At 44.0% G+C, this 27,991-nt stretch overlaps 1 protein-coding gene and 1 pseudogene across 2 annotated transcripts; one reads left to right on the top strand and one right to left on the bottom strand.

Annotated features, from left to right (window-relative positions):
* The window catches only part of LOC139567627 (nucleolar protein 14-like), a 46,470-nt pseudogene that overhangs the window by 7,150 nt on the left and 11,329 nt on the right, over nucleotides 1-27,991 (top strand).
* On the bottom strand, nucleotides 15,787-18,331 carry LOC139538512 (desmin-like). Of its 2 annotated transcripts, XM_071340655.1 has the most exons (4): nucleotides 17,724-18,331; nucleotides 16,745-17,422; nucleotides 16,452-16,496; nucleotides 15,787-16,344 (listed from the first exon to the last, which is right to left on the bottom strand). In XM_071340655.1, the coding sequence occupies exons 1-2, from the start codon at nucleotides 18,211-18,213 to the stop codon at nucleotides 16,746-16,748; spliced, it is 1,167 nt and encodes a 388-aa protein (XP_071196756.1). In that variant the 5' UTR covers nucleotides 18,214-18,331; the 3' UTR covers nucleotides 15,787-16,344; nucleotides 16,452-16,496; nucleotide 16,745. The 2 variants fall into 2 exon arrangements, with proteins under 2 accessions (XP_071196756.1, XP_071196763.1); XM_071340662.1 differs by lacking the exon at nucleotides 16,452-16,496.

The following is a 27,991-nucleotide window of genomic DNA, read 5'->3' as shown; positions in this document are numbered from 1 at the left end:
TGTCCCAAAACTTTTTGGAATTAGTGCTACAGGAAGCACATTTCTGTTTGAAAAAGCTAGCCTTAGCTTTCCTAACTGACTGAGTATATTGGTTCCTGACTTCCCTGAAAAGTTGCATATCGCGGGGGCTATTCGATGCTAATGCAAAACGCCACAGGATGTTTTTGTGCTGGTCAAGGGCATTCAGGTCTGGGGTGAACCAAGGGCTATATCTGTTCTTAGTTCTACATTTTTTTGAATGGGGCATACTTATTTAAGATGGTGGGGAAAACACTTTTGAATAGCAACCAGGCATCCTCTACTGACGGGATGAGGTCCTTCCAGGATACCCGGGCCAGGTCGATTAGAAAGTGTTTTAGGGAGCATTTGACAGTGATGAGGGGGGGTCGTTTGACCGCGGACCCATTACGGATGCAGGCAATGAGGCAGTGATTACTGAGATCCTGGTTGAAGACAGCAGAGGTGTATTTAGAGGGCAAGTTGGTCAGGATGATATCTAAGAGGGTGCCCATGGTTCCGGATTTAGGGTTGTACCTGGTAGGTTCCTTGATAATCTGTGTGAGATTGAGTGCATCTAGCTTAGATTGTAGGACGGCCGGGGTGTTAAGCATGTCCCAGTTTAGGTCACCTAACAGTACAAACTCTGAAGATAGATGTGGGGCGATCAATTCACATATGGTGTCCAGGGCACAGCTGGGGGCTGTGCACAGTTGTGGCGAGAGAGAGAAGGGGGTAGAGGAGAGAAAGAGAAAGAAATAGGAAGTAATCTATGAGTAAGTAAAGATGTACGTAGTGCTGCCTCTTATTTTTAAAGACAAAAATACTATCTGTTGAAGTAGGGACCATAACGATGACATTTTCTCATCCATCTGTCCTCCAGCCAAGCTGACTGTGTCCCACTTCGGAGGAGGTCTACTGAGAAGGAAGACCCCAGGAGAGAAGGGCAATAAGGGGAACCACAAAGCAACTCCTCGAGGAGCTCATCCTCAAGTCCAAACAGGAAAAGGTGAGCTTCCCTCACCTATTAGAGGATATGTCGTCAGGGCCCCACAGTGGAGGTAATATCATAATACCCATAAAACCTAGCCATCAAACAGGGAAATGGTTTTTCCATCATGCATTTTCCCCATATGTGATTTTAGAAACACTTAAGGACTGTGTTTCATGTAGACTTACCCTGGCGGGACATTTTGATAACCATTTAAATCTCTCTGACAAGGTAACTTTTTGTCTGATAGAGAGGCATCGTTAGGCAAATCATGGCTGGGTCTTCCTTTATTAATCAGTAATGGACTCTAGCCCCTGCCACATGCGGAGGGTGTCAGAGCCTGTGTAGTATGATTCCACCTAATTCCTATATTGTCCTTTTGATGACTCTTTGGAGGTCGTAGCTGGACTTCTTGTACTTGTTTCTGTCCTCGCCATAGCATTAGGGTTGTCTGCGATAGCCCTGTGTGCGGTCGTCTTTTAGTTTAGCGCCAACCTCTATGTTAATCCAGGGATTTTGATTGGAGGAGCAGCGATCCTTAGGGGACAACGTCTGCCGACGCATTTCCTAATGAAGCCAATGATGGTGATTATCTTACCTTATTGTATGTCTGTGGGTAATTTAAGCAATAAGACCAGAGGGGGTGTGGTATATGGCTAGTATACCACGGCTAAGGGCTGTTCTTATGCACGATGCAATGCGGAGTGCCTGGACACAACCCTTAGCCGTGGTACATTGGCCATATCTCATAAACCCCCTAGGTGCCTTACTGCTATTATAAACTGTTTACCAACGTAATTAAAGCAGTAAAAATTATTGTTTTGTCATAGCCGTGGTATACGGTCTGATATATCACGGCTGTCAGCCAATTAGCAATCAGAGCTCGAACCACCCAGTTTCTAATATGAGTTGACCATCATGTTTATGGGTTTTGATGTCATCATCCCTATCCCAATATGAGTAACCATGCCTTCTGTTTCTCTTCATAGGATGGGAAGTGGAACATCAAGAAGGAGGAGGAAGCAATGGAGGGGGGTGACGATGAAGAGGGAGGTGAAGAGGAGGAATCTGAGGAGGATAGCCACTCAGACCTATATTCTGATCAGGAAAGCGAGGGAGGAGAGCATGAGGAATAAGAGAAGGATGAAGAGCCTGCAACTAAAACTCAGCTGAGCGAGGAGAAGAGGAAAGCCCAGACAGAGGCAGGTAAAGCAGAGCTCCCATACACTTTGAGGTAAGACCCTGTGTTATATGATCCATTTTGTATAGGTAAAGGACTAATTCCTTACTACATCTACACCTCAAATGATTTTCTGGTTCCAAATTGAAAGCTAATATTGATTTATATAAATTGATTAAAAAAAATGTTTATTGAATTTTAACATCCTTTTTCTCTTGAGTTCTCTAACAAAACAATATACAAAACATTAAGAACACCTGCTCTTTCCATGACATAGCTTTCACCTGGTCAGTCTATGATCCCTTATTGATGTCACTTGTTAAATCCACGTCAATCAGTGTAGATGAAGGCGTGGAGACAGTTTAGAGAAGGATTTTTAAGCCTTGAGACGATTGAGACATATATGTGCCATCACAGGGTGAAGGGCAAGACAACTGATTTAAGTGCCTTTGAACGGGGTATGGTAATAGGTGCCAGTCGCACCAGTTTGAGTGTGTCAAGAACTGCAACGCTGCTGGGTTTTTCACACTCCACAGTTTCCTGTGTGTATCAAAAATGGTCCACCACCCAAATGATATCCAGCCAACTTGACACAACTTTGGGAAGTATCAGGGTCAACATGGGCCAGCATCCCTGTGGAAAGATTTTGACACCCAACTCAATATTAGGAAGGTGTTCTTAATGTTTTGTACACTCAGTGTACATTTCCCCTTAGTGGTTATTTCAGAATGTCTCCACCCATGTTCACTGTAAACCTGTCCTCTACTCCTCCCAGCTCCAGAGAGCTACAGTGATCTGAAGGGCCTGCTCCAGGGCCATCCTGCTGACCACCAGTGTATCATCCTGGCCAGGACGCAGAAGTCTAACCACTCCAGTCTGACTGTGGGCAACAAACTCCAACTACAGGTTAGTGGAGTTTACCTCAGCCATTTCAACATGGAATTCATGCTGATATTTGTATATACACAAATATAAATAGCTCTGAAAACAAATATATTGCTATATCTACCTGTAAATGGATAGCCTATTTCAGTTAACTACTGTGCCTTTCTCTGGCCCTCAGAAATGATTTGGCTTTCTGGAGGCGTATGCGGATAAGTTGACCACCAGGAGTCCACCAGACTGCACTACAGGTTTATGTACTATAGATGTTGCTGTCCTAAGCCAGTAATGGTCCTGGTTTGGGCTTTTTTTTATGTAACTTGTGATCATAATGTCCTGTCTCTCCCTGCAGCCTTCCAGGCAGATGTATGGTCTATATCAGCTGTTTCCTGAAGCTGCCTCCAAGGCGACGCAGACGGCCCTGGGAGAGAACGCTCACAGCTTGGAGGAGGTACTAGAGGTCAAGGGTCGGGCCGTCTTTCCTCGCCTCGATATGGTACTTATATGGTTCTGGTTCCTACCTCTTGTTGTCACTGAACTATTATATTTTTCTGCGTGAAACACTGTACAACATGTCAGGTCAGGAAAAAAGACTGGGAAATAGCCGTCTGACAAATGTGGATTCTGTTCCATTCGTTTTCTGACAGTGAGCTCCCGACTTCTGTGCAAATTGTTTTGTTCTGTTTGACAGTGTTCTGTCAAGTTGACGTGTTGGTGACGTCTCTCTCACTCTCTATTTCTCTGTTGTGCTCTCTCTCTCTCTCTCTCTCTCTGTTTTCAGATAATTTACCTGAAGATAACAGTGCTGCTGTTCTCCACCTCAGACTTCCGCCACCCCGTCACCAGCCCAGCCCTACTGTACATCAGCCAGGCCCTCACCAAGGTTATTATCCCAGCGTGTGTATGCCTGTGTGAAGTTGTCTGGAATGGAAAAGTTCTTCCTTCACAACCATAGAAACACAAACAAGCATGTTTCTCAGCTATTTTAGACTTCTCATTCACCCTCTCCTCTTCTTCTCTGTTCTCAACTAATCCATCCTGTCTTATCTTTCATAGGATTTCATCATCTCCATCTCCTATCCCCTTCGAATCAACCATTTTCCCACCCCTCAGTAGAAGTCTCTCTTGGCCTCCAGTCTCCCTTTTGAAGGGAGTTGGAGATCCAGACCTGGATTCAAATACTATTTGAAATCTTTCAAATACTTTCAGCGTTTGCTCTAGCCTGGTCGGAGTGCCAGATGGGCGGGGTTTGCGACTATTCAAGTGGATCCATTGTGCCAGGCAAGCTCAATCAAGCACAGCTAAAGTATTTGAAATTAATTTCAAATAGTATTAGATTCCAGGTCTGCTTTGAACCGGTTTGAGAGGAGAAGAGCGCCGTGTTCTCGCTTTGATCATGATGTTTATGTAGAGGGCTCAGCTCCAGATGTTGCTCAATTGTTTCTGTTGCCACATGCCTGCACTTTCATTAAGACTCAGACTTTCTTTTTGACCCAAGGAGTCATGTTGTTTTTCTGTGTTGAATATGGGGGTGTGGTCAAAGCAAACCTAGCCAGGGGAAAAGATGATGAAATTAAGTTGTGTTATTATGTAACATCCACACTCCAACAGCTTAATGAGTTTGTGGTTATGTGAACAGGTTGGAAAACATCAGAGCCCTCCCCAACACAGATAATTGCTGGTATCACTTCCCTGGCTAGCAAGATGAAGCTAACGATGGCAGTTAGAGAAAAGACCAGAAGTGTCAAAGGTCATCGAGTAGTAGGAGATAGACATTGTTTTTCATATTTATGTTTGTATTATGGTTGATCTGCATATGTGTATGTTTGCCTCTTTTTAGTAAGTTAGCAAAGTTGTGATTTTTGACTAGTCATTTCACTAGTGTGTGTGTGTGCTAGGGTTTTTCTACAGTTTCTGTACCATAATGGGGTATTCGGTATTAACTGAAGTGCACACAAGGGATGCACAAAACAAAACAATTTAAACAACATGGATCTTGATCCAGGAGGGGATTGATTGTCTCTGCTGTAACCAAGAAGCCTGATCTTGACATCTAGCCACTTAGCTAGCAAGTTAGCAAACCAAATCATAGCTGGGCTGCATATAATTTATTTGGCACATTTTAGATAGTTATATATATTTTTTAAGGTATTGAAAATCATTCAGTTAGTCGGAATATGTCTAAATCCCCCATTATGAGTGTCAAAACGAACACTTTGCGCGTTCACCAGTCAACCTCAAACGCTAGTTGGTGATTCCTCTAGGGCTCCACTGAGCCTGGAGGAAGCCTCTTATCGACTCCGCGCTCTTGGCAGCAACTTCTTCCCATTCGTTTTACCATGTTACCTAGCAACAACAGTCACTACAACGACGCCTTCAAAAATAGTCCGAATAAATTAAGATATCTGCAAATAATTTGAAGTTTAATTTCGAATTTGTCTTTGTTACATATAGGTAAGGAGTTTCATGTTTTTTTTGTTAAGTTTGATCATGTAAGTTACACGAAAACTGTCCATTATTAACTAGCTATGCTTTAGCTCTAAGCCTGAGCCTGTGACTTCATATGAAACCAAAGAGAAGATAACCAACCAGCTAACGCAACACTAAATGCAATGCTCCTTCCTTAAGCTAGCTAGCTCCTGTATGTAGTAACATTATTTCATCACAATGAGCGAGTTTTAATAAATAGCCTGCTCTGCCCCGAGTCAGTACAGTAGGGAGTCTGTTGCTGTGTGTTTAGCTGACCCAATGTTACAACGTAGTGATTGGTGCTTTGGTACGGACTGACTGCTGGGAACATGTCTACAACATCAGCAAGCTGTCAAACTATCGTAAATAAGTGACAAGCTACATGCTGTTTATCAGTTCAGTGCCTAACATCCGACCTTAGCTAACTATCTAAAATTCCATCCCAGTGTTTGTCAGTGAAGCTAACTATCAGCAAGCAGGCTACAACAGGCTAAAACCAGCTGATGAAATCACTGGCGACTGATATACTATCACATATTTTGTAGAGAATTTTATTTTTATTTTTTACAACGTTCTCACTGTCTATCGGAGTAACGTCTGTGGCTGCCCCAGGTCCCCTGTACCCATGTTTCGTAGCAAGTGAGTCATGCTATTTTGTTATATTTATAAGTGACGGTTGGGACGTCGACTGCGCAACGTCTCAATGCTAATTTTGTCAAACACTTGCAGACTCGAGTGATCACCATCGAACACAACAGCAAGTAGCCCTTTATCAAGGGGCCAATTTTCGGTTTTAGATTCAGCCGGTACATACGGTATATCGTCCAAGCCTAGTGTGTTGTGTCTGTGAATGTTGGTCGTCATTTCTGCCTAGAGGATGTGACATCAAGCCTGGGGTGCTGTGCTGCCTGACTGTAGAGTACCTCCTTCTCCAAGATGAGCTCAGGACAGAACCTCAAATTGTCTGCTTAATAATGGCATGTATTATATTATTAGAACATCGCTACAAACTGAAGTCCACTAAGTGTATCAACATGAACCGGCGTTGAGATCTTCACATCTAGCATAGCTTAAATTCTTCCGATGACGGCTTGGCATAGCTGTGAAACTATTTCACCGGGCACTGCTAGTGCCATGGTGTCCTGACTGCACTCTGCAGTATTAGACTGTGGCTGGCAGACACAGCGAGGCAATCGCAATAGAGACAGGCAGGCAGTCATAGGTTGTTGGTTATTTATGTGTTCATTAGGACCACAGTGGACGAGCAGCGTTCTACTGCTCTGATGTCACAGATGTGATGATAGCAGCACATATTATGCAGACTACACACAGCAGTGTGGATTGGCATGTAAACTGACATCACAGCGGGTGTGGCTGATTATGCTACTACGGTACTGAAGGCCCAGTGGCTGGGTAGACTGCAGGGTTGGGGTCAATTTCATTTCAAATCATTCAATTCAGGAAGTAAAATCAAATGTTAATCATGAGGAGTCCTTTGTCTCATCAAAGCCCTGTCTGTTTTAATTTTTAAATGCTCAGGCCGATCCCCTCCGTCTGAGCCCCAGGCCCCTGGTATGACAGGCTGCTGTGTCGTCTTCCTTCCCTCCAGGTGCCGCCCTTCAGGCAGAGCTGGAAGGGCAGTGACCCGCTGGTGCTGTCAGACCCAGAGCCTGCCTCTGTCTGCCACGCTGCAGCTCACCCTCACCACTGATCTGGGCACAGACCACTGCAGGTGAGACTGAGAGAGCAGATCTGTAAGGTGGAAGTGATCTGGTGGAAGCACCACCTCTACACTGATTCTACCTATCCAGACCGTTCAGATACACAGGTCCACCTCTACACTGATTCTACCTATCCAGACCGTTCAGATACACAGGTCCACCTCTACACTGATTCTACCTATCCAGACCGTTCAGATACACAGCTCCACCTCTACACTGATTCTACCTATCCAGACCGTTCAGATACACAGCTCCACCTCTACACTGATTCTACCTATCCAGACCGTTCAGATACACAGCTCCACCTCTACACTGATTCTACCTATCCAGACCGTTCAGATACACAGCTCCACCTCTACACTGATTCTACCTATCCAGACCGTTCAGATACACAGCTCCACCTCTACACTGATTCTACCTATCCAGACCGTTCAGATACACAGCTCCACCTCTACACTGATTCTACCTATCCAGACCGTTCAGATACACAGCTCCACCTCTACACTGATTCTACCTATCCAGACCGTTCAGATACACAGCTCCACCTCTACACTGATTCTTCGTATCCAGACCGTTCAGATACACAGCTCCACCTCTACACTGATTCTACCTATCCAGACTGTTCAGATACACAGCTCCACCTCTACACTGATTCTACCTATCCAGACCGTTCAGATACACAGCTCCACCTCTACACTGATTCTACCTATCCAGACCGTTCAGATACACAGCTCCACCTCTACACTGATTCTACCTATCCAGACCGTTCAGATACACAGCTCCACCTCTACACTGATTCTTCGTATCCAGACCGTTCAGATACACAGCTCCACCTCTACACTGATTCTACCTATCCAGACCGTTCAGATACACAGCTCCACCTCTACACTGATTCTACCTATCTAGACCGTTCAGATACACAGCTCCACCTCTACACTGATTCTACCTATCCAGACCGTTCAGATACACAGCTCCACCTCTACACTGATTCTACCTATCCAGACCGTTCAGATACACAGCTCCACCTCTACACTGATTCTACCTATCCAGACCGTTCAGATACACAGCTCCACCTCTACACTGATTCTACCTATCCAGACCGTTCAGATACACAGCTCCACCTCTACACTGATTCTACCTATCCAGACCGTTCAGATACACAGCTCCACCTCTACACTGATTCTACCTATCCAGACCGTTCAGATACACAGCTCCACCTCTACACTGATTCTACCTATCCAGACCGTTCAGATACACAGCTCCACCTCTACACTGATTCTACCTATCCAGACCGTTCAGATACACAGCTCCACCTCTACACTGATTCTACCTATCCAGACCGTTCAGATACACAGCTCCACCTCTACACTGATTCTACCTATCCAGACCGTTCAGATACACAGCTCCACCTCTACACTGATTCTACCTATCCAGACCGTTCAGATACACAGCTCCACCTCTACACTGATTCTACCTATCCAGACCGTTCAGATACACAGCTACACTGATTCTACCTATCCAGACCGTTCAGATACACAGGTCCACCTCTACACTGATTCTACCTATCCAGACCGTTCAGATACACAGCTACACTGATTCTACCTATCCAGACCGTTCAGATACACAGGTCCACCTCTACACCGATTCTACCTATCCAGACCGTTCAGATACACAGCTCCACCTCTACACTGATTCTACCTATCCAGACCGTTCAGATACACAGGTCCACCTCTACACTGATTCTACCTATCCAGACCGTTCAGATACACAGCTACACTGATTCTACCTATCCAGACCGTTCAGATACACAGCACCACCTCTACACTGATTCTACCTATCCAGACCGTTCAGATACACAGCTCCACCTCTACACTGATTCTACCTATCCAGACCGTTCAGATACACAGCTCCACCTCTACACTGATTCTACCTATCCAGACCGTTCAGATACACAGCTCCACCTCTACACTGATTCTACCTATCCAGACCGTTCAGATACACAGCTCCACCTCTACACTGATTCTACCTATCCAGACCGTTCAGATACACAGCTCCACCTCTACACTGATTCTACCTATCCAGACCGTTCAGATACACAGCTCCACCTCTACACTGACTCTACCTATCCAGACCGTTCAGATACACAGCTACACTGATTCTACCTATCCAGACCGTTCAGATACACAGGTCCACCTCTACACTGATTCTACCTATCCAGACCGTTCAGATACACAGCTACACTGATTCTACCTATCCAGACCGTTCAGATACACAGGTCCACCTCTACACTGATTCTACCTATCCAGACCGTTCAGATACACAGCTCCACCTCTACACTGATTCTACCTATCCAGACCGTTCAGATACACAGGTCCACCTCTACACTGATTCTACCTATCCAGACCGTTCAGATACACAGCTACACTGATTCTACCTATCCAGACCGTTCAGATACACAGCTCCACCTCTACACTGATTCTACCTATCCAGACCGTTCAGATACACAGCTCCACCACTACACTGATTCTACCTATCCAGACCGTTCAGATACACAGCTCCACCTCTACACTGATTCTACCTATCCAGACCGTTCAGATACACAGCTCCACCTCTACACTGATTCTTCGTATCCAGGCCGTTCAGATACACAGCTCCACCTCTACACTGATTCTACCTATCCAGACCGTTCAGATACACAGCTCCACCTCTACACTGATTCTACCTATCCAGACCGTTCAGATACACAGCTCCACCTCTACACTGATTCTACCTATCCAGACTGTTCAGATACACAGCTCCACCTCTACACTGATTCTACCTATCCAGACCGTTCAGATACACAGCTACACTGATTCTACCTATCCAGACCGTTCAGATACACAGCTACACTGATTCTACCTATCCAGACTGTTCAGATACACAGCTCCACCTCTACACTGATTCTACCTATCCAGACCGTTCAGATACACAGGTCCACCTCTACACTGATTCTACCTATCCAGACCGTTCAGATACACAGCTCCACCTCTACACTGATTCTACCTATCCAGACCGTTCAGATACACAGCTCCACCTCTACACTGATTCTACCTATCCAGACCTTTTTAGATCTCTATGTTGAATGGTTAGGCCCAATGTTAAGGGATAGGGTACAAATTGGGTTGTGTGTCTTCAGAGATGAGACCGAGATCAGGCAGGCAGTGAGTGTGGGCAATGGGATAATTACAATTGGTCAGAATTAGTCAGCAGTGTTCTATTGCTCCTTCACACTACATCTGGTGTGTAGGCGGAGGGAGCGAGGGATGGAGCGAGGGAGGGAGCGAGGGAGGGAGGGAGCGAGAGAGAGAGGGACTGAAGCAGTGTAGCAAATAAGCCATGTCCTATGAATGTGCCAGGACCTCCTCTGCCATTATCCTAGCCCTTATTCTGAATAATAGGTTTAGTAATGAGGTGTCAAATTCAAGTGGACCCCACCTCTGAAGTTGTTGAGTGGGACGATGTACGGTGCACCCTATTCCCTATGTAGTGCACTACTTTTGACCAGGGCCATTAGGGAACAGGGTGCCATTTGGGATGCAGTTGTAGTGTAGGAGGAGGAGTGAAGAGGGTTGACGTGGATGAACTAGTGCTATTCTGTCATCATTGTCATCAAGATATGTGCTGCTGTTAGTTGTAGGGCTGCCACGGTAATTGTATAACTGACGATTGTCAAATCACATTTTATTTGTCACATGCGCCGAATACAACAGGTGATTATGGAGGTACACCATCATGAAAATAAAATAACTGTCATAATCGTTTTAATGAACTTCATTTTCAAGTTGACAAACTTTACCCAAAAGCAGTAAAGTAAAAGTAAGCCTGGTTCACATCTAACTGTAGATTTTTATTTTTTTTCGCGTATTTTAACTTTTTTTCCCTCCCCAATTTCGTGATATCCAATTGGTAGTTTACAGTCTTGTCCCATCGCTGAAACTCGGGAGCCATGCGTCCTCCGAAACACGACCCAGCCAAGCCACACTGCTTCTTGACACACTGCTCGCTTAACCCAGAAGCCAGCTGCACCAATGTGTCGAAGGAAACATCGTCCAGCTGGCGACCGAAGTCAGCATGCAGGAGCCTGGCCCGCCACAAGGAGTCGTTGGAGTGCGGTAGGACAAGGAAATCCCGGCCGCCTAAACCTCCTCTAACCCGGACGATGATAGGCCAATTGTGCGCCACCTCATGGGTCTCCCGGTCACAGCCAGCTGTGACACAGCCTGGAATCGAACCCGGGTCTGTAGTGATGCCTCAAGCACTGCGATACAGTGCCTTAAACTGCTGCGCCACTCGGGAGGCCAAACAGTCTAGCCGGTTTTAGAATGGTGTTGTGGAACAAACAGCTGACTGAAGATGGCTTCAGCCAATGTGCTGTTGAGTCTGTTTCCGTGGCAACATGCAATCTTTACGTGATGAAACTTTGTTGCTCTTTGTTTTGGAGCAAATGAGTATCATTAAATACATCTACCCAATTCCTTAGTAAAAACAGCACCCACTTCGTGGCAGTCAGGAGCAAAGGAGAGGAGACCCATGACCGTCACAGCCCTAGTTAGTTTATTTGAGCAGTAATGATACTGGCACCCATTTCCTGTTTTAAATCAGTTAATTGTTTCCTCTGAAACACACACACACACAGACACACACACTCTACTCATAAACCATTTATACCTATAGCCTTGGTGTGCGGTCGTATCCTAATTGTCTACATTCTTGTGGGGCTTACAAAGACCGATGCAGGGCTATGCTGAGTGAATAGACGGAGTGTGTGTGTGTGAAGTGTCAGCCCTGTGGTAATTATCAACACTGTGTTAGCTGCTAGGAATCAGCCTCAAGAGATTAGAGTCAGTATGACCCTGTAGGGTAGTGGACTGCATTCACACACTCCTCCGCCGGGCGAGAGAGAGAGAGAGAAGTGTGTATGTTTTCTGTGTCTCGGAGTGTGTGTGTCCGAGTGTGTGTTTCCGTTAATTCCTGTGCGTATGTGCCTGTTTGTTGAAATGGTCATTAAATCCGTGTGTACTTGTATTCTGTCCTAATGATGTCCCACCGTCTGTCCTCTCCTTAGGCTGTCTTCTGCCACTTGTCTGGACCTGCTGTAGTGCTGCTCCTCACTCTACAGAGAACTCACTTCCTGTAGCCACATCTTCCAGCCAATCAGCATACTGCTCTACAAACACCGTCCTGTCAAAACGTGCCCTACAGCCTTACAGGTGAGTGGAACTGCATTGTCAGCAAGCCCTGGGCAAATGTTGCTTTTTGACGCTAAATTAGTGTCCAAAATCGAGCGTAGAAAAATAAAAGTTTGTTTGCTTAAAAGAAGCAGTTGTATGTAACACTATGGTCAATTTCAATAAGGAGAATTGGAATTTCAATTTACTTCCTGAAATGACTGACTTGAAATGGAATTGACCCCAACCCCGGACTACCCCTTATTTCCCTGTCTGCCGCTACAGTGAGTCCTTGTTTTTGTCCATCACCAAATGGGAATAGTGGTCAATCAGTAGATAAATGACCTTCACTAGAGGTCACGCAGACCAGAAAGATGCTTATTCACAGCTCACCCTCACTGAAATGTAGACTATTTCACCACTAGTTGTCAATGATTGCAAGTGCACATGTTTTGGTATAGGAGGTTTTCCTCTACACAATGGAATGTATTATAAACACGTCTGATCTTCTAGCTGGTTAGTGAGTGGATGGTATCTGACAGCAAAACACAATGTTTCCATTGAACACCCTTTTTACATTTTTACCAAAGCAGCGCTTCCTATTTTCCTTTTAACTGTGGATGTTGACTGACTGATTTAACTCATATTAGACAGTTGTAATATAACCTTGTACTTTGTGTTTCTGTTATCCCAGGAGGATCATGGGGAAGTCCTTGGGGCCATATCTGGCTCCAAGATATCACATCCTCCTCTGGTCTTTGAGAAGAAGAAACCCATTCCTCTTAAACTGCTCACACCAAAGATTGTAGAAGTGAGTAAGATCTCTGAATTCAGTCATTTGTATAGTATGCCTTTCTGGAGATTGGGATAGAGAAGGATGATATTCCTCTCTAGTGTCACCTTAACCCAGTGCTTCTCAATTGTTTTCTGTTACGGAAGAAGTAAACATTTTGCGCCCCCCAACTCTCCGCCGCGACTGTAAATAGTATCATTTGTCTATACATTTTTTACAAGTACACCTCTGCATAACATTGTATCCTTATTAACATTAAAGAAAACAAAAAACAGCTGGTAGATTTAGTTGCAAAATGGGATTAAAATGGATTTCATTTAGTTACAAAGTGGGATTAAAATGGATTTCATTTAGTTACAAAGTGGGATTAAAATGGATTTCATTTAGTTACAAAGTGGGATTAAAATGGATTTCATTTAGTTACAAAGTGGGATTAAAATGGATTTCATTAGTTACAAAGTGGGATTAAAATGGATTTCATTAGTTACAAAGTGGGATTAAAATGGATTTCATTTAGTTACAAAGTGGGATTAAAATGGATTTCATTTAGTTACAAAGTGGGATTAAAATGGATTTCATTTAGTTACAAAATGGGATTAAAATGGATTTCATTTAGTTGCAAAGTGGGATTAAAATGGCCCATGTTGACTCCAATGCTTCCGACAGTTGTGTCAAGTTGGCTGGATGTCCTTTGGGTGGTGGACCGTTCTTGATACATACGGAAAACTGTTGAGCGGGAAAAACCCAGCAGAGTTGCAGTTGTTGACACGTTCAAACCAGTGCGCCTGGCCCCTACTACCATACCCCGTTCAAAGGCACTTAAATATTTTGTCTTGCCTATTCGCCCTCTGAATGGCACACATACACAATCCATGTCTCAGTTGTCTCAAGGCTTAAAAATTATTCTTTAACCTGTCTCCTCCCCTTCATCTACACTGATTGAAGTGGATTTAACAAGTGACATCAAAAAGGTATCATAGCTTTCACCTGATCAGTCTGTCATGGAAAGAGCAGGTGTTCCTACTGTTTTGTACATTCATGTATAGTTGGTGTATAGTTGGTGTGTAAGTGTTCTGCCCCTTTGTTTAGGCAATTCTAAATGAGTTCAGGAGTAAAAAGTGGCTTAACAAATCACTTAAGGTACATGGACTCAGTCTGTGTTAAATAATAGGGATTGACATGATTTTTGAATGACTAACCCTTCCTCTGTCCCCCATACATACCACATCTGTAAGGTGCCTCAGTTAAGTGTTACATTTCAAGCACAGATTCAACTACAAAGACCAGGGAGCTTTTCAAAAGCCTCAGAAGGGCAGTGATTGGTAGATGGGTAACAATAATAAATCAGACATCGAATATCTCTTCAAGCATGGTCTAGTTAATAATTATGCTGTGGAGGATTTATTAAACCACCCAGACACATCAAAGATGCAGTCGTCCTGAACTGAGCAGGAATGAAACTGCTCAACAAGGCACTGAAGTAATACTGCAAAAAAAATCAACAGCAATGGAATAGACTTTAGGCCTAAATGCAAAGCCTTATGTTTGGGTCAAGTCTTACACAACACATCACTGACTAACTGCCTCCTTATTTTCACTCATGGGGGTGGCTGCGTCATGGTATGGGTATGCTTGACATCGGGCTAAATAGAAACGGGATGGAGATGAGCAGAACAATCTACAACACAATACCAAATCTACACTGGAGTTGCTTAACCAAGAAGAGTGAATGTCCCTGAATGTCCCTTGCTTGAAAATCTATGGCAAGACTTGGAAATAGCTGTCTAGCCAAGATCCCCAACACCTTGACAAAGCTTAATTTTTTTTTAAAGAATAATGGGCAAATATTGCACAATCCAGGTGTGTGAAGTTCTTCTAGACTTTCCGATGAAAACGAATCTGTAATCGATGCCAAAGGGAGTTGAATACTTATGCAACTACTACATTTTGAGTTATTTAATTCCTATTCATATTTTTTATAATTTTTCTTCCACTTTGAAAGAGTATTTTATGTAGATTATATAAAATTCAAAAAAGACACATTTTAATCCCACTTTGTAACGCAGTAAAATGTGAAGAAATCCAAGGTGTCTGAATACTTTTGCAAGGCACTGTTTGTGTTGGTTGATATTAATCGAGTCGCTTTGTTCTAACCAGTGTGTATAGAATGCTTATGGTTCTGATGTTATTGACTCTGGACACTGACACATCCCATCATGAAAATATGTTCTACATTTTGAGTGTCAACTCCTTTCACCACTATGGGTCAAGGCCAGGGTATGCAGTATCTATTTGCTGTACTTGAAATGCAATTCAAATGTTCTTCCTTTGTCCCAATAGCCTTCGCGTTGACTTATCTTACCATGCACATTTGCAAAAAAAGGTATGCATCTGTTCAAAGTCATAAACATTCTGTTTGTATTGATGATATTCTAATACAAGGTGGATAAGAACTTCTACTTCTCTAACAACAAACCCAGTCATTTTAGATTGACACTGTTTAGAGATGCACAATTATTACCAGAAACAAACCACAGCAGCTGTAATGCACTCAAGTCAAGCTTTGTTTATTAAGTAGTACTTGGTATACATGAACGTCTTCAGTTATGTTACATAAAATGAAAATTGGTGGGGTAAAGGGGGTTTAAATTACATTTGAAATAAAGGTGATGTTGTTTTTGACGAGTTAACCATACGGTAGCACAGCGTGACATGACAAGGGTACTCCAACGTTTGTGGGAGGCTGACAGGGCGGGCAGGACTGGGAGGAGGGGGTGGGGTTGACAGGGTTGGGCACGTTGGGAGGAGGTGGTGGTGGGGGGTTGACAGGGGCAGGCAGGACTGGGAGGAGGTGGTGGGAGGTTGACGGGTGGGCTGGTTGGGAAGGTGTGATGGAATGTGCTAGGGGTTGACAGTGGGTAGGGGCAGAAGGAAGGTGGGGGGCTGATGGGGTGGGAGGGTAGGTGGAACAGAGGAGTGAAGGTAGGGGGAGTTGACAAGCTTGGTGCTAGGGGAGAACGTGGGGTGCTCAGGCAGACCATCTGGCAGCTGGGGTGAGTCTCCACACTGCAAGACATTGAGGTGGTCCTCCTCTGTGACAGCTCCTACAGTGGAGGAGAGAAACATGGTACGTATAGAGGGTCAAAAACAAAGGGAGCATAGACAGAAAGTAAACAGAACAATTTAGGAATGATCTAATCTGGGAGTCTACCTTTTGATCTGAAGCGCTCCTCTGTCTGGAATGATATTTAGACACCTAAACAATGGGAATAAAAGTTGCTCTATTTTAAGTGTTAACAGTGCTCTGCTTGCAAGCAGTATGATCAGTGATTTTGTAAATTTGACTTGGGAATTATTTTCTGATATCACCACGTTTGATCACACTTTGATGAGCGCTAAAGAAACTTGTATTAATGTTTCCCCAACATTTCCCTCCAATCTGACATGACTCATGCCCTACTAGGGGAGCTGTTTCCCATCCATGATGACCATTAACCAACACACCTTAAGCTTCTGGTTGTTTCTCTGCAGAGATCCCCAGCCTGCTCTCCTCTCCCTCCAGCAGCTTCCTGTAGACAGCGATTTCAGCGTCCAGCTTCAGCTTGATGTGCAGCAGCTCTTGGTAGTCGGCCAGGTACTTGCCCATCTCCATCTTGGTCTCGCAGAGCTGGTGCTCCAGCTGAGCAATGATGCCCTCCAGGCCTCCAACCTTATCCATGTGGGCCATCTCCATGTCCTCCAGCTGCTGTTCCAGGGCCGCGTTTCTCGCCCTCAGCCCGTCGATCTGGTTCTGGAGGTCTGTCACCTGGTTGTGGAAGGTGGTGATCTCTTCTTTCATGGACTTCATCTGTTCTTCTTTCTTGCCGGCGACTTCTTTGAGGGTTTCAAACTTGCCCTTGTACCACTTCTCGGCTTCCTGGACGTTCTTGGCCGCCACAGTCTCAATCTCGGCGCGCATGTTGCGGAGGTAGGCGGCGAGGTCGGGGCGGTCACCGTCGAGTTCCGTGGTCACCTTGGAGTCCTCGATCTGCTTCATGAGGTCGGCAACTTCCTCGTCATGCAACTTCTTGAGGAACTCAATCTCTGCCACCAGCTGTTCGACACTCTTCTCGAGCTCAGCCTTCTGCAGAGTGGCGTTGTCAACGTCTTGACGGAATTCCCTCAGGATCATCTCTGCCTCCTCTGGAGATGGACACATAGAGAGTGGATGAGTTAGAGACACAACAGCAGTGACGTTAGTACTCTATACAGTATTGGTATCAATTGTATTTGATGGGGTGTATGATAAGCCTGTATACACACTAATCAAATGTGATTGTACATCGGAGGAAAATATCTGGTTCCATTTTTCATGCAAACTAAAGTACATCATACCCTCTCCAACAACTGTTTGTCTATATAACTGTGACGTGAATCTATACGATTCGTTTCAGCAAATCTCCCCACTCCCCAGACAGTGGTCAGTGTGAGACTGAGACCCTACCTTTCAGTGCCAGCTCCTCTTCCAGTTTCATTCTCCACACCTCCACCTCCTCCTCAATGTATCCCCTCTCGATATCAGCAGCTCCCTTCTCATTGGTCAAGGCTTCGATCAGCTCCCTCATCTCCTTGAACTTGAGGTTGTACTCTTCTCCGATGCCGGTGGGGCCTCCCTTGAAGCGGCCCTGTAGCGCAGTCAGCTCGGCCGTCAGCAGGGCGTTCCTCTGTTCAAGGGCCTGAACCTTCTCGATGTAGCCTGCGAACCTCACGTTTAGCTCCTGCATCTCCTCCTTCTCGTTGGCATGGACCTGGTGTATCTCTGTGCCCAACTCCACGGCCGAGGACACGTGGCCGCCCTGGTATCCGGAGCGTCCACGGTTGTTGTACGAGGATCCACGGCACCGGGAGGGAGAGGGGCTCTGAACCCGCATACTACTGCGTGTCCCACTCACCTGCAGGGACTGGGATTTCTGGGAATAGGAAGATCCTCTCATGTTTGGTTCTCAGTGCGTTACAAAGTGTCTTCTAGAATCAGATTATTTGTTTGTTCTTGAGTATAGTTCCTTTTCCACTAAAAAGGAAGGCCTCTTCTGGTGTTCTCTCCCTTTGCTGGCTGGCCCACCTTGCTGCTGTGCTGACAGTCTCTCAGATCGACCTGTGGCTTTTATAGGGCCGCAAAGAATGTCTCAGACTCCCTTGAAAATCTTGCAGGGTTTTGAGATGTTTTAAATGTGGATCATTACTCTCTTCAAAGACCTGCAGCACCACAGTCTTCATTTGCTAGCTAGCATTGCATTGTTAGTAGTGGGGATGGGTGGAGTTTGCACGGCCCTAACGCCTCCATATGAAATAGTGATATGAGCATGTATGCCCGCTATTTTTCACTCTCTTCTCACTTAGGGCGCCGCTAGGGACTCGGGAGGGTGTGAGGCAGGGTAGGGAGGGCTTTAAGCACATTGGAAAACAATGACCAAGTGACTTATGTTCTTCGGCAACAGTTTTACCTCATATATGAATCAAGGTGTCAGACACCAGTCTCCAGTGGAGACATTATTTAAACAATACAATTAACCTTCTCCAAGAATACCAAAAGACTTCCTAAGGCTGGTAATGGCGTTAAGGAGAGCAGTAGGGCTCCTGCTTCATTTTAGTCTCTCTGTAGTCTCAGGATATGGACTACGCCATACAGGGCAGTAATAATAGTAAAGCTATGTCTTGATATTTTAGATTCAGGTGGCTCTATTTGTGTTAGAAAAGTATTTTACTGGATCTATGGACAACCACTATTTATTAGTAAAAATGGTTTAAAGCACCTGCAACTGCACACTATTGAAATGTTTGGCGATATTTTGACTTGAAGTGGTAATCTGACAAAAAGGGAAATCTGCATAATTGATGAGACACTATTGGTTATGATTGATGAGACACTATTGGTTATGATTGATGAGACACTATTGGTTATGATTGATGAGACACTATTGGTTATGATTGATGAGACACTATTGGTTATGATTGATGAGACACTATTATTTTCTGTAGTTTGTACAGTTGGTTCACGCACTGTTCCTCCTCACTCGAATCACATTTAAAATCAATATACAACCAATTTTTTAATGACATTTTTACTCCACTCTACATTCATGGACATGAGATTATTGCACTTTTAAGTGATATCCTCTGGGTCCACATTGTACAATTTGTTGTATATGTCTGTTACCCAAATAAATGAATGGTGTTACCAAATGGTGAGGTATTACTCTTGTATTAGCTAACATTAGCTGTGTCTAATATAGCTAGCTGTGGACTGTGTGTGTATCTATCTGTGTGATGCCTTCAGCCCCTGTTGGCAGTCCCTTGCGAGGGCTCTACGTTCATGGATATAAGATGACATGTCTTCACCAAATGGTGAATACCTCGATATACTGTACCACATGTTTAGTAGTGAGTCATGATTAGCTTGCTGTTAGTGTGGCGTGAGTGGGTGTAGCCATCTATCTGCCTCCCCTGTGAGGGCATCGGCCCTGAGCAGGTTCCATCGCTAGTCTACATTCATTGACATGAGATGACTTTTTGATGTATGTTTTATTTCACCTTTATTTAACCAGGTAAGCTAGTTGAGCACAAGTACTCATTTACAACTGCGCCAAGATTAAAGCACACATGGAATAAACAAGCGTACAGTCAATAACAATAGAAAAAAAGAAAGTCTATACACAGTGTGTGCAAATGGCGTGAGGTAGGAAATAAATAGGCCATAGTAGCGAAGTAATTACAATTTAGCAGATTAACACTGGAGTGATAAATGAGCAGATGATGATGTGCAAGTAGAGATACTGGTGTGCAAAAGAACAGAAAAGTAAATAAAAACAATATGGGGATGAGGTAGGTAGATTGGGTGGGCTATTTACAGATGGACTATGTACAGCTGCAGCGATCGGTTAGCTGCTCAGATAGCTGATGTTAGTGAGGTTAGTAAGTTAGTCAGGGAAATATAAGTCTCCAGCTTCAGCGATTTTTGCAATCTCTAGCATAGACTTAGAGATGACCTGGAGCCAGTGGCTCTAGCGACTAGAGCACACAGGTCGTAGTGGTGGGTGGTATAAGGGGCTTTGGTAACAAAACGGATGGCACTGTGATAGACTGCATCCAGTTTGCTGAGTAGAGTATCGGAAGCTATTTGTAGATGACATCGCCGAAGTCGAGGATCGGTAGGATAGTCAGTTTTACTAGGGTAAGTTTGGCGGCGTGAGTGAAGGAGGCTTTGTCGCGAAATAGAAAGCCGATTCTAGATTTGATTTCGGATTGGAGATGTTTGATATGAGTCTGGAAGGAGAGTTTACAGTCTAGCCAGACACCTAGGTATTTGTAGTTGTTCACATATTCTAGGTCAGAACCGTCCAGGGTAGTGATGCTAGTCGGGCAGGCAGGTGCGGGCAGCGAACAGTTGAAAAGCATGCATTTGGTTTTACTAGCGTTTAAGAGCAGTTGGTGGCCACGGAAGGAGTGTTGTATGGCATCGATGCCCGTTTGGAGGTTAGTTAACACAGTGTCCAAAGAAGGGCCAGATGTATACAGAATGGTGTCGTCTGCGTAGAGGTGGATCAGGGAATCACCCGCAGCAAGAGCGACATCATTGATATATACAGAGAAAAGAGTCGGCCCAAGAATTGAACCCTGTGGTACCCACATAGAGACTGCCAGAGGTCCGGACAACAGGCCCTCCGATTTGACACACTGGACTCTGTCTGCGAAGTAGTTGGATAACCAGGCGAGGCAGTCATTTGAGAAACCAAGGCTATTGAGTCTGCCGATAAGAATGTGGTGATTGACAGAGTCGAAAGCCTTGGCCAGGTCGATGAAGACGGCTGCACAGTACTGTCTTTTATCGATGGCGGTTATGATATCGTTTAGTACCTTGAGCGTGGCTGAGGTGCACCCGTGACCAGCTCGGAAACCGGATTGCACAGCGGAGAAGGTACGGTGGGATTCGAAATGGTCAGTGATCTGTTTATTAACTTGGCTTTCGAAGACTTTAGAGAGGCAGGGCAGGATGGATATAGGTCTATAACAGTAACATATCTAGAGTGTTACCCCCTTTGAAGAGGGGGATGACCTTTCCAATGAGAGAGGTTGAACAGACTGGTAATAGGGGTTGAACAGGCTAGTAATAGGGGTTGCAACAATGGCGGCGGATAATTTTAGAAAGAGAGGGTCCATATTGTCTAGCCCAGCTGATTTCTGGGGGTCCAGGTTTTGCAGCTCTTTCAGAACATCTGCTATCTCGATTTGGGTGAAGGAGAAGCTGGAACTTGTCTTCTTGACCAAAGTAATCGTGAATTAATTAATATGTACTGAACAAAAATATAAACACAACATTCAACAATGTTCATATGAGGAAAACAATCAATTGAAATAAATTCATTAGGCCCTAATCTATGGATTTCACATAACTGGATATATAGATATGCATCTGTTGATCACAGATACCTTAAAAATATGGGCCTCAGGATCACATCACAGTATTTCTGTGCATTCAAATTGCCATTGATAAAATGCAATTATTTGTTGTCCGTAATTTATACCTGCTCATACATTACCATAACCCCACCGCCACCATGGGCACTCTGTTTACAACTTCATACACATGGTCTGCAGTTGTGAGGCTGGTTGGATGTACTGCCAAATTCTCTGAAACGATGTTGGATGCGGCTTATGGTAGAGAAATTAACATTCAATTCTCTGGCAACAGTTCTGGTGGACATTCCTGCAGTCAGCATGACAATTGCACGTCAATTGCACATCAAAACTTGAGACATCTGTGGTATTATGTTGTGTGACAAAACTGCACATTTTAGAGTGGCCTTTTATTGTCCCTAGCACAAGGTGCACCTGTGTAATGATCATGCTGTTTAATCAGCTTCTTGATATGCCTCACCTGTCAGATGGATGGATTATCTTTGGAAAAGGAGAAATGCTCACTAACAGGAATGAGAAATAAGCTTTTTGAGTGTACGGAACATTTCTGGGATCTTTTATTTCCGCTTAGGAAACATTGGACCAACACTTTACGTTTATGTTGCGTTGATATTTTTTCAGTGTATATACTGTATATAATAGCTCATGTCCAGTAGATAGTCATGATGATTAGCTAGCTAGCTAGCTGTGTGTATCTGTATCTATGATGCCTCCAGTCCCAGCCAGTCCCCCCCCATTGAACCCAATAACCTATTTTCATAACAATTTCCCTCTACATTCATGGACATAACCAAATGGTGAAGTAATACCCAATATTAGCTAACTTTAGCTATGTTTGCTGTGTAGAGGGATGCATCTGCCTGTCCAGTCCCAGTCAGCCGTATTCCCCTGTGAGGACATCAGCACGGAGCAGGTTCAATCTCTAGGGCGCATGTTAATTGGCTTGGGCCTCTGCTGTGACAGGAGTCACGGAGACCAACCCTGCAGGCTCCAACCACACACTAGGTTTCGCCCCAAATGCAGCTAGGGTCATATTGAGGAAGTAGGTAAGAGGAAAATGTGTTCTAAAATGGAAAACGGACAAAAACAAGCATTCTTATGGAACAAGATCAAGTAGTACCACTTCGGCGAGTCGTCACTTACATTTCGTGTCTACTTAACGCATTCCAGGTTTACAACTGTCACGTAAGTTTGTGAACTAACCTACCCTGTAGACCTGATAACTGTAACCATAACTACAGGGACTTTAGAGGACGCTGTTACAAGCATTTCGCTACACCTGCAATAACATCTGATAAATATGTGTATGTGACCCAATAAAAAAAAAAATTGATTTAAAGAGTGTTGTTGAAGTGCACAGTTGCCCTTTTGACTCTAGGGTTGTTTAGTGGCAGAAGGGTGTAGAAAATACACGTCTCTACGGCAACAGAACTGACAACAGAACCAAATCAGATACTGGGTTATTAATATATTAACGTTAAAGCTCTGATGGGTGACTAATGCCTGGTAACAATGAGACTACCATTTTAGAGAAGTACTGTACCATAACTTGTATTTCATTATCAATAAAACTTGGATGAATTTTTGATGAACACCAAGTGTGTTTCTCTTTGTTTTGTGTGAGAATCACCTCGTTAAAACCCCATAAAGAGCATTATCTGAAACATCTGATTTACATCATCTTGAGTCTCTGGTGATTACGATGCGTTTGGCACTGACCACACACACACACACACACACACACACACACACACACACACACACACACACACACACACACACACACACACACACAAAAAAAACTAGTGTCTTTGGGGACTGTCACTGCCTTCTGTCCCATTTCCTTCATCCCCCACCGTGTCACGTGTCTCTCTGAGCTGATATAATGAGGATATGTTGCCTTAAGACCATGCTGAGACTGGCTTTGGTGGTGGAAAAGCCTCTATCAAATTCACTCAATTTCAACTCAATTTAAGGGCTTTATTGGCATGGGAAACATATGTTAACATTGCCAAAGCAAGTGAAATAGATAATAAAAAATGAACAGTAAACGTTACACTCACAAAGGTTCTAGAAGATTAGAGACATTTCAAATGTCATATTATGTCTATATACAGTGTTGTAACGATGTGAAAATAGTTAAAGTACAAAAGGGAAGGAAAAAAGTAAACTTAAATATAGGTTGTATTTACAATGCTGTTTGTTCTTCACTGTTTTCCCCTTTCTTGTGGCAACAGGTCACAAATCTTGCTGTTGTGATTGCGCACTGTCTTATTTCACCCAATAGATATGGGAGTTGATCAAAATTTCATTCGTTTTTTAATTATTTGTGGATCTGTGTAATCTGAGGGAAATATGTGTCTCTAATATGGTCATACATTTGGCAGGAGGTTAGGAAGTGCAGCTCAGTTTCCACCTCATTTTGTGGGCAGTGTGCACATAGCCTGTCTTCTCTTGAGAGCCAGGTATGCCTACGGCGGCCTTTCTCAATAGCAAGGCTATGCTCACTGAATCTGTACATAGTCAGTCACAGTGGTCAGGTATTCTGCCACTGTGTACTCTCTGTTTAGGGCCAAATAGCATTTTAGCTTGCTCAGGTTTTTTGTAAATTCTTTTCAATGTGTCAAGTAATTATCTTTTTGTTTTCTCATGATTTGTTTGGGTCTAATTGTGTCCTGGGGCTCTGTGGGGTCTGTTTGTGTTTGTGAATAGGGCCCCAGGACCAGCTTGTTTAGGGGACTCTTCTCCAGGTTAATATCTCTGTAAGTGGAAGGTTTGGGAATCGCTTCCTTTTAGGTGGTTGTAGAATGTAACACCTTTTTTCTGGAATTTGATCATTAGCGGGTATCGGCCTAATTCTGCTCTACATGCATTATTTGGTGTTTTATGTTGTACACTGAGGATATTTTTTGCAGAATTCAGCATGCAGTCTCAATTTGGTGTTTGTCCCATTTTGTGAATTCTTGGTTGGTGAGCGGACCCCAGACCTCACAACCATAAAGGCCAATGGGTTCTATAACTGATTCAAGTATTTTTAGACAGATCCTAATTGGTATGTCAAATTTTATGTTCCTTTTGATGGCATAAATGCCCTTCTTGCCTTGTCTCTCAGATCATTCACAGCTTTGTGGAAGTTACCTGTGGCGCTGATGTTTAGGCCGAGGTATGTATTGTTTTTTGTGTGCTCTAGGGCAATGGTGTCTAGATGGAATTTGTATTCGTGGTCCTGGCAACTGGACCTTTTTTGGAACACCATTATTTTGGTCTTACTGAGATTTACTGTCACGGCCCAGGTCTGACAGAATCTGTGCAGAAGATCTAGGTGCTGCTGTAGGCCCTCCTTGGTTGGGGACAGAAGCACCAGATCATCAGCAAACAGTAGACATTTGACTTCAGATTCTAGTAGGGTGAGGCCAGGTGCTGCAGACTGTTCTAGTACCCTTGCCAATTCGTTGATATACTGTATATGTTGAAGAGGGGTGGGGCTTAAGCTGCATCCTTGTCTCATCCCCCGGCCCTGTGGAAAGAAATGTGTGTGTGTTTTGCCAATTTTATCCGTACACTTATTGTTTGTGTACATGGAAACGTTGTTCCCCCTGCTGCTATTGGACCAGGTCTCTCTTGGAAAAGAGATGTTATCTCAATGTGAAAAAACCTGTATAAATAAAAGTTTAAAAAAACATGGATTTTATAATGTCCTATGTTTTTCCCCCAACGCCACCTTCCATCAATTTGTATAGCAGGCGCTCATGCCAAATTGAGTCAAAATACTTTTTTGAAATCAACAAAGCATTAGAAGACTTTGCCTTTGCCTTTGTTTTGGTTTGTTTGTTTGTCAGTTAAGGTGTGCAGGGTGAATATGTGTTCTGTCGTACGGTAATTTGGTAAAAAGCCAATTTGACATTTGCTCAGTACATTGTTTTCGCTGAGGAAATGTACGAGTCTGCTGTTAATGATAATGCAGAGGGTTTTTCCAAGGTTGCTGTTGACGCATATCCCACGGTAGTTATTGGGGTCAAATTTGTCTCCACTTTTGTGGATTGGGGTGATCAGTCCTTGGTTCCAAATATTGGGGAATATGCCAGAGCTGAGGATGATGTTAAAGAGTTTAAGTATTGTCAATTGGAATTTGTGGCCTTTTTGGGTTGGAGGGTTTGTATTTTGTCCTGTAGTTCATTCAATTTAATTGGAGAATCTAGTGGGATCTTATAGTCTTTAGTAGTTGATACTAAGATTTGTATTTTATCATGTATATGCTTTCGATGTTTGTTCTTTGTTATAAAGCCAAAAAGATTGGATAAGTGTTTATCCATACATCTCCGTTTTGGAAAGATAATTCTTCGTGTTGTTGTTGGTTTAGAGTTTTCCATATTTCCCAGAAGTGGTTAGATTCTATGGATTCTTTAATTACATTGAGCTGATTTTTGACGTGCTGTTACTTCTTTTTCCATAGTGTATTTCTGTATTGTTTTAGTGATTCACCATAGTGAAGGCTTTCTGGGTCTCTATGTTTTTGGTTGGACAGGTTTCTCAATATCTTTCTTAGGTTTTTGCATTCTTCATCAAACCATTTGTCATTGCTGTTCATTTTCTTAGGTTGCCTGCTTTAAATTGTTTGATTTGATAGGGAAGCTGAGAGATCAAATATACTGTTTAGGTTTTCTACTGCTAAGTTTACACCTTCACTATTACAGTGAAACATTTTGTCCAGGAAATTGTCTAGAAGGGATTGAATTTGTTGTTGCCTAATTGTTTTTTGCTAGATTTCCACACTACTTTCCTTCCATCTATAGCATTTCTTAATATTATTCAGTTCCTTTGGCTTGGATTGACCATAGCTCTGTTCAAGTAGAGTGTGATTTTGCTGTGATCTGATAGGGGTGTCAGTGGACTGACTGTGAACACTCTAAGAGACTCTGGGTTGAGATCAGTGATAAAGTAATCTACAGTACTTCTGCCAAGACATGAGCTGTAGGTGTACCTACCATAGGAGTCCCCTCGAAGCGTACCATTGACTATGTACATACCCAGTGCCTGATAAAGCTGCAGAAGTTGTGACCTATTTTTGTTGGTTATGTTGTCGTAGTTGTGTCTAGGGGGGCATATGGGGGAGGGAATGCTGTCAGCTCCAGGTAGGTGTTTGTCCCCCTGTGTGCTGAGGGTGTCAGGTTCTTGTCCAGTTCTGGCATTTAGATCGCCACAAACTAGTACATGTCCCTGGGCCTGGAAATTGTTGATCTCCCCCTCCAGGATGGAGAAGCTGTCATCGTATGGGGCTTCTATTGGAGGGATATAGGTTGCACACATGAGGACATTTTTCTCTGTTGAGATCATTTCCTTATTAATTTCTAGCCAGATGTAAAATGTTCCTGTTTTGACTAATTTAATAGTGGGTTAGGTCTGTTCTATACCAAATTAGCATACCCCCTGAGTCTCCTCCCTGTTTCACACCTGGTAGTGGATGGGCCTACCAGCTCTCTGTAACCTAGAGGGCAACTAGTGGGTCCCTCTCCTCTATACCATGTTTCTTGTAGGATGACAATGTCTGTATTTCCAATTTATTTGATGAAGTCTGGGTTCATGCTCTTTAGGCCAAAGCCAGATGACCTCAGACCTTGTATATTCCAGGATGAGATAGTAAAAGCTTTGTGTTCCATAGTGTCTAGTGTTGTTTTTGTGTGGTTTATGCCCGGACCATCACAGTAGGTGCGAGCAGAGCATGTTGAGCATCTGATACATACCTCGGTCACAGGGTGGGGGGCATGGGGTGGGCAGAAGGGGCATATGTGGTGTATACAGTATTCACCCTCCCTCCCACTCCAGTAATGGCTGATCTTCCCATCCCTCTCTCCCACTCCAGTAATGTGCTGATCTTCCCGTCCCTCTCTCCCACTCCAGTAATGTGCTGATCTTCCCGTCCCTCTCTCCCACTCCAGTAATGGGCTGATCTTCCCGTCCCTCTCTCCCACTCCAGTAATGTGCTGATCTTCCCGTCCCTCTCTCCCACTCCAGTAATGTGCTGATCTTCCCGTCCCTCTCTCCCACTGCAGTAATGTGCTGATCTTCCCGTCCCTCTCTCCCACTCCAGTAATGGGCTGATCTTCCAGTCCCTCTCTCCCACTCCAGTAATGGGCTGATTTTCCCATCCCTCTCTCCCACTCCAGTAATGGGCTGATCTTCCCGTCCCTCTCTCATTTTCTTTCTCTCTTCCCCCTCCCTCTCTCCTGTTCAGAGCTCAACTTCCCCTCTTCCTGACAACAGTATGACAGATAGGATTTATTGTAATGGTATTGGATG

The sequence above is a fragment of the Salvelinus alpinus genome, chromosome 1 (assembly GCF_045679555.1).
Source record: "Salvelinus alpinus chromosome 1, SLU_Salpinus.1, whole genome shotgun sequence".
In the NCBI taxonomy this organism is placed as follows: domain Eukaryota; kingdom Metazoa; phylum Chordata; class Actinopteri; order Salmoniformes; family Salmonidae; genus Salvelinus; species Salvelinus alpinus.
Note: the sequence above shows the minus strand (reverse complement) of the source record. Positions and strands in the feature narration are given on the sequence as shown.

Coding starts and splice junctions, on each gene's coding strand:
- LOC139538512 (XM_071340655.1), bottom strand. CDS start 18,213: ATGAGAGGATCTTCCTATTCCCAGAAATCCCAGTCCCTGCAGGTGAGT. Junction 17,423..17,723: donor AGAGGAGCTGGCACTGAAAG/GTAGGGTCTCAG, acceptor GTCCATCTCCAG/AGGAGGCAGAGATGATCCTG.